This window comes from Oncorhynchus masou, chromosome 1, assembly GCF_036934945.1.
Source record: "Oncorhynchus masou masou isolate Uvic2021 chromosome 1, UVic_Omas_1.1, whole genome shotgun sequence".
Classification (NCBI taxonomy): Eukaryota; Metazoa; Chordata; class Actinopteri; order Salmoniformes; family Salmonidae; genus Oncorhynchus; species Oncorhynchus masou.
This window is the reverse complement of record NC_088212.1, coordinates 46859752-46866327: the sequence shown is the minus strand read 5'-3', so window position 1 is coordinate 46866327 and position 6576 is coordinate 46859752. Positions and strand designations below refer to the sequence as shown.

Here is a 6576-nt window from a genome sequence, read left to right as displayed (position 1 = left end):
AGAACTAAAGTTCGTTTAGAAAAATAAAGTAATAAGGGTGAATAACCTCAATACTTTTGTTTCTAGTATTTTTGCTGGGAATTTTAAATGGGTCGGGTTTGTTATTTGTGCCAAGCGTAGGTTAGAAGGGAAATTACACCTTCCATGAAGAAGAGGCAAGCATTTTACTGCGAACGCAGGGTGAAAGTTGAATGCAAATTGCATGAGCCCTGCAGCCAATCATAGAGCATACTGTGAAAGCATTGCAATGTCTTTCAGCCTATCAGATTTCACCACGACTGTAGAAATAGATTGGAAGCGGAACTCCTTTTTTATATTTGAGAACTGACAGGGATAGAAAGACCTAAATAAACCTTAGGTTTCTTTGAAGCTACCCCAATATTTCTGAAGTCTATAAGGATAAATAATATGGTCGTAGGGACAGCGGGACATAAAGTCCTCTTGATATCTGGGCAACAGAATGGCTCTTCCAGCTCAACACAGGGCTACAGCCGGTCAATTTCTGTCGTTTTGCCGTCGCAAAACCAAGCGAATTCGTCAGATTCCGACTCAAATTCGACAACTGGGCCACCCCTGCGAAAAAGACAGAGACTCACTCATTTGAGCCCAGAAGAAAAGCAACTTCGCAGGTTAGTTTCATGAATAGCCAATTTGGTGTATTTAGTTGTAACGTTATTCTCATGGCTATATAAATGAATTATTATTGAAGTCAGATGCGATCATATCGATCTCGTGATACCAAAGGTGAACAATTGTGAATTGATTGGTTGACCAAAGGGAGCCGGCTACTCCTTACGCCACACAAATGGACAGATTCCCATGAATGTCATCGATGTCTTTCCATTAACTGTGCTAAGAATAAATCCTGCACATTCAAAATTAGACTATGGTAGATTTAACTTTTTATTCGTCGACTCGCCCTGTCATGTTACCCGGCTTCGCATATCAACAGATTTGAGGAGTCAGCCTATTGCTCCCACCCTGTTTCGGGAAATTTGGAACCTGTTCTGCCTGCATGACAGGAACATGGCGGATGATTTTGCAATAACCAATAACTCTCTCCCATTCCTGTCAGTCATCTTGCTTTGTCAGCAATTTCAAAAGATAATATTTCCTCTTCAGGAAACTCAAGAATAGAGTTGCAGCCCAAACAGCCAGAGACAGAAAAAAAGCCAAAATGGGTGAGCTGGAAGAGCAAGTTCTGGTGATGGAACTGGAGGTAAATACATTCTGTCCATAAATTGTCAGTGTTAATGACTGCTATTTATTGCTCTTATTCCTAAACTGACTAAGGTGTTAGAATTATAATTCTCTCGTTCTCTCTCCTCTCTAGAACCAGAAACTTCATGTTGAAAACAGGCTGTTACGGCAAAAGATGTGCGGTCTGGTGAACGAGAACAAGGAACTCAGACAGAGGCTGGGGTTGGACACCCTTGAGGCCAAAGAGAATGTAAGCAGATTTGTGAGTTATTGGTAATGCAGAAGATTTTTTTTTTTGGGGGGGGCAGTTGCGCCACCTGGCTGTCAGAGCCAGTTTTTAACACTTAACTCTTCACTCCTCTCCCATCCTAGGCTCAGGTGTTGGAGTCCAATGGGATTGATGCAGTTTTGGGGATCGGGTCTTCTGAGTCTGCAGTACTCAGGCTATGTGTGCCTCTGCAGCAGGTGCAGGCCCAGCAATTCTCAAATCTGAAGATTTCCCAATGGATACAGATAGTCTTGACTCTACAGACTCTGAGGTGAGACACGTAGACCACTATGGACACCATTTTTTTGTCTGCTACAGCTAATGTATGACCACTAATGTAAGCTATGGATAAGGGCTTTATCAAATGGAGATGGATATTCAGCACTTTATAGTCATTGATTGGCTCCATTTAGTCTAGTCCATTTTCCAGTAGCTCAAAGTGCTTTTATAATGCTCATCTTGCCTATTGGTAAGTTCCAGTTCTGCCATTCCATGTTCAGAGTTGTAACCTGCTCGCTCCCTCTCCCCTCCAGTCTGATCTCTTGCTGGGCATTCTTGACATCCTTCACCCAGAGCTGTTCCTCAGGGAGTGTGGTGAGCAGGAGATCCAGGAGCAGGCGGTGCTGCTGGTCGGAGGGGGGGGAGGAGTACCTGCCCCCTCACCTGCAGCTCTGGGGGCCACACCAGTTAAGCTGGAGGCCCTTAATGAACTGATCCACTTTGACCACATCTACACCAAGCCTGTGGAGGTGTGTGTCCTCGGGCAGCAGGAAGTGAATCACGAGGAGAGTGTGACAGGGATAAAGATGGTTGAGGTCTTCTCTGTGGCCAATGAGGTTGACGTGTGTGTCAAAGATGAGCCGGAAGAAGTGGTCATCCCTAAAAATCATGGGGTTCTGGATGACTTCCTGTCTGTGACCTCTGACCTGGCCATGGGTAGCCTAGAGAAGACTGGTGCCTACCTGATGGATGCCTACAGCGACTCCGGATACGAGCGGTCCCCTTCCCCCATCAGCGACATGTCATCCCCGCTCTGTTCAGAGGGTTCCTGGGATGACGTGTTCGCCAACGAACTGTTCCCCCAGTTGATCAGTGTCTGATCTGATTCTGAACATCCCATTGGGATCCCACATCCCATTAATCAATGATCCAACCTATTATGAACTCACTGCTATTTAGTGTAGTGTTAAGTGAATACAGTACATTAATGCTTAATATTGATAGGCTGTCCCAGCAGTGCCGATTACCAATGGCTATACAGCATAAACTGATCGAGACAAGGCTAGCTAGCGTGTACCTCATCTTGGGGGTTCAAACCAAAGTTAATCTCCTTTTACAGGTCTATGATTTTGCGATCCTGCATTTGCTTGTGGGAGATGCAGTTATTGACACCTTAGTTTGCCGTCACTAATTGACAGCTAGTGGATTTGTAAGGTTGCTTTAAATCTTTCCACTCATTGTTGGAGTTAAGGAGAAATCCAATGGGTGAAATATCCAGTATTTCTTTAAGTTATATTTCCCTGGGGGACTGGGACTGACTGTTTTAAAAAGACAAATGTATTTATTTGTGTATTCTGCTCCGGAGTCTTCTGTATGTAATCTGTTTCCGTATGTATAAAGGCCTTTACCTCCTGTATAATTTTGTTAAACACTCTCCTTGTAGATCAAAATTACTGCATTAAAAAAATCTTTGCATTGCATCTTACCGGCTCTTGGTTTTACAGACAAGGTGTTCGATCAGAGGGTAGGCAGGGAATACACCCTCGGACAGTGCAAGCCTGGGTCTCTTGAATATATGTTTATTGTAGACAATTGAGATACCACAGTAAACGCTTGAACTTCTGGCCAATTGTATAAGTTGAATCCAATTGCTTACTCCAAGGAGCCAACATTTGGCTTCTTTGATTCAAGCCTCAAAGGCCGTACAGGAAATGCAAAGCAAGAAACATGGCCTCACTATAGAGTTTCTCTGAAAGTGTGGCTTGAGCGAGAAGTTTCTAAACTCTAATGTAAAATGCAGGACTCGAGACCTTCCCACTGGGCACAATGACTCAATGTTTCCATTTCAATGAACCAACATTGAATTGATGTCTGTGCCCAGTGGTTTTGCTTTTCTTCAGACCATCTGTCAGCTCATTTTAAAATAACTAGCAAGGCATTCATGTCTTCGGGGTAAATATCCAATTGCCACCTGGCCCCAGTGTTTCCTTCTAGAGCCGATAATATGGCAGAAGTAGAGATTAATGATATGTCACTGATCTGACTAGGTTCCAGTGCAGTGGACCCAAGGTCAGATAAGGCTTAAGGGAAGCCATGTGAAACAAATGTTTGTATTCTTGCACATGTACACACATCTATTACATAACTAAGAACATGGAGGTGCCTGAGACACAGGGATTTTCCCTGGGATTTATCCTTACAGGGTCAGTCTGGCCTTGTTTTTTTTTTATATAAGCTGTTAGGGTGACATCTCATCACAAAGTCTTTCAGTCCTCTGTGTGCTGTCTTTCGGTGTGTCTATTTGTGCTGCTATGCTTAGATGGGAGAGAAGACAACCCCCTTCAAAGCAGTCTGGTCTCATAGGCGAGACGTAACAGTAAACAAATCCGGGACAATCAAATTAGTTTAAGGTAAAAAATTTGTCGGGTGGATGACTGGCCATATAACACGAATGTCTAGCAACACAAATGTTGGACAACTGGCATTTTAGCTAATTAGCAACTTTGCAATTAATTAGCCTGTTAGCTAACCCTAACCTTAACTCTTTTAGTTGACCTTTCCCTTAACGCTTTAACCTAACCCGTAACCCTAGCCTAGCAAACAGCACACGTTTTTACAAAATCGTAACATATTGTACGTTTTGCAAATTCGTAATATAATACGAACTGTAATTCGTAACATATACGAAATGGGTGATGGACATCCACAAACTAATACATACCATAAGAAACGGAACACATCATACTGAATGGAGTGTCACAGATTTACGTACAAAATTGTACAAAAGGCGCTGAGACCAGGTTGTCGAAAGTCCTGGGGACGTAAAAAGTATGCCCTATTATTATGTATCGAGGGTCCGCCTGTTACTTGTTCAGTATAGAACCCTATCACTGTACTAGCTGATTAGATCAGCTACTCAAATACACTTCTGATGTAATTGATCTTAACTCTTTAGTGTCTGTCTCTCACTGTCTGTTTGCTTTGTCTCCTGCTGCTTGTGAACGAGTATAGATCAGGGAGGGGACTGGTTAAACAACAACAGTGTAGCACCCGCTTGTCTTGGGTCAGTTCTGCATCTGATTTGCATAAGCATTTCCCCCAAGGTTAGGATTTGTGGGCAAATTCATCCTAGATCTGCACCTGTAGGGGCATATTCACCTTATGGGTTAACAACAACACCGGTACTATAAAGAGGAAGACGTTTAGAAAATGTAATTTACAGCAAGGGTCATTTCTTATTCAGAACGTTGTCCATTTTGTATTTTCCCTTTGTCGTACCTTAGCCTATTACTAGGCTGCAGTGTGTGGAACCACTAGTGGTGCTTTTGACACGCAGTGACTTCTTCTGAACAGTGTGGTTAGCAGCAGAGGCAGAGCACATTTCCCCTCTTCTACTCTCAACCACAACAGAGAATAAAACTAGCTCACAGCTGTTCTACTGAAACCAAAGGTTTAAAAAAACAACTACCAATTCTCGCTTTCATTAAAATGTTATTGTGGTGAAATCAGTTGTTGACAGCCTGAATGTTTGACTGTTACTGTAAATAACAACAATATGTCATGGCCATGTTGAGCAAGAGAACGACAAGTTGGTTTAAGCAGAACTAGGGTTGTTTCGTATTCTTCCTTATGTGCTCTGATATCCACAAGTTCTGTAAAATTGAATTCAACACAACACACATGGAAGATACTACTACCAGCTTACAACAGGGTTAGTTTTTAATGGTTAGCCTTTTGTGGAGACTTTAAAGAGCAGATGGACCCCAGGACTTCTGTGTATTTCAGTGTACAGTATGATGTCACAGCGCTGGATGTTAAAGGTCATGCTTAAATTAGAGGCCTACCAATTTGACTTGTTAATATGACACTGTGGTCTCCTTTGCTTGGGTTTGGATTAATTCTACGGTAGGGCTCATGTTCTCTCTCTCTGTGTGTGTGTGTGTGTGTGTGTGTGTGTGTGTGTGTGTGTGTGTGTGTGTGTGTGTGTGTGTGTGTGTGTGTGTGTGTGTGTGTGTGTGTGTGTGTGTGTGTGTGTGTGTGTGTGTGTGTGTGTGTGTGTGTGTGTGTGTGTGTGTGTGTGTGTGTGTGTGTGTGTGTGTGTGTGTGTGTGTGTGTGTGTGTGTGTGTGTGTGTGTGTGTGTGTGTGTGTGTGTGCGGTCTACACACCATGGGCAGCTGCCTGGCTAGGGTAAATGACCATCTTCATTCTCCATGGTGAGCATTCAAGATCCAATACCTTCTTTGGGCAACAATTTCAAACAGCTTTTCAGAGTGTGGTCTAATAGAAAACATTTGTCTCAGAACAGCAGTGAGAGCGGTAGAGCTTTTGTCCCCTTCACCTCAGCTGCAGAAAAGCTTCGGAGAGGCTTGAGGAAGTGAAGTTGTTTTGCCTTACTCGTAGCAAGGGTTTCCCAAAAATGAGACGGAAGAGGAAGAACAAGGTTTTCCCCGAATCAGAGAGGAAGAACATGTTTTCACCAAGTTAGAGGGGGAGATCAAACAGAGAGGCTAATTATTTAAAACTAGGCCACAAAGCCTGGGGAGGGAGAAGAATCACGTGACACTAAGGCCCCCATATGAGTGGTGGTGTGTGTGCCCGTTGACGAGTTGGCAGACTCTCAAGCCCCCTCACCAAACACAGCAACAATAAGAGCCCCTTATCCACTGTTACCCCTGGCAACAATGAGACCTTTTACTGTCTTGACTGCTATTTCTATTCAGTGTCATTAGCCAAGGCAAACCACCACGCTGGGAAAGGAAATCAATTCATAGTTGAAACATGATCACATACTGAGACGTTTGTCATATTGCTTTGAATTGTGTCCATAATGTTTTAACAAAACCCTCATGGAATACTATCAGCGATAACAACAATGAAACAATATTCA

General features: G+C 43.2%; 1 protein-coding gene across 1 annotated transcript; it reads left to right on the top strand.

Annotated features, from left to right (window-relative positions):
- The first annotated feature begins 301 nt into the window (after window positions 1-301).
- On the top strand, window positions 302-3168 carry xbp1 (X-box binding protein 1). The gene is given in 6 exon segments (XM_064973093.1): window positions 302-629; window positions 1123-1219; window positions 1334-1450; window positions 1573-1653; window positions 1656-1739; window positions 2002-3168. Coding segments are annotated over 6 exon segments (1167 nt in total). The 5' UTR covers window positions 302-408; the 3' UTR covers window positions 2569-3168.
- The last annotated feature ends 3408 nt before the right edge of the window (window positions 3169-6576 follow it).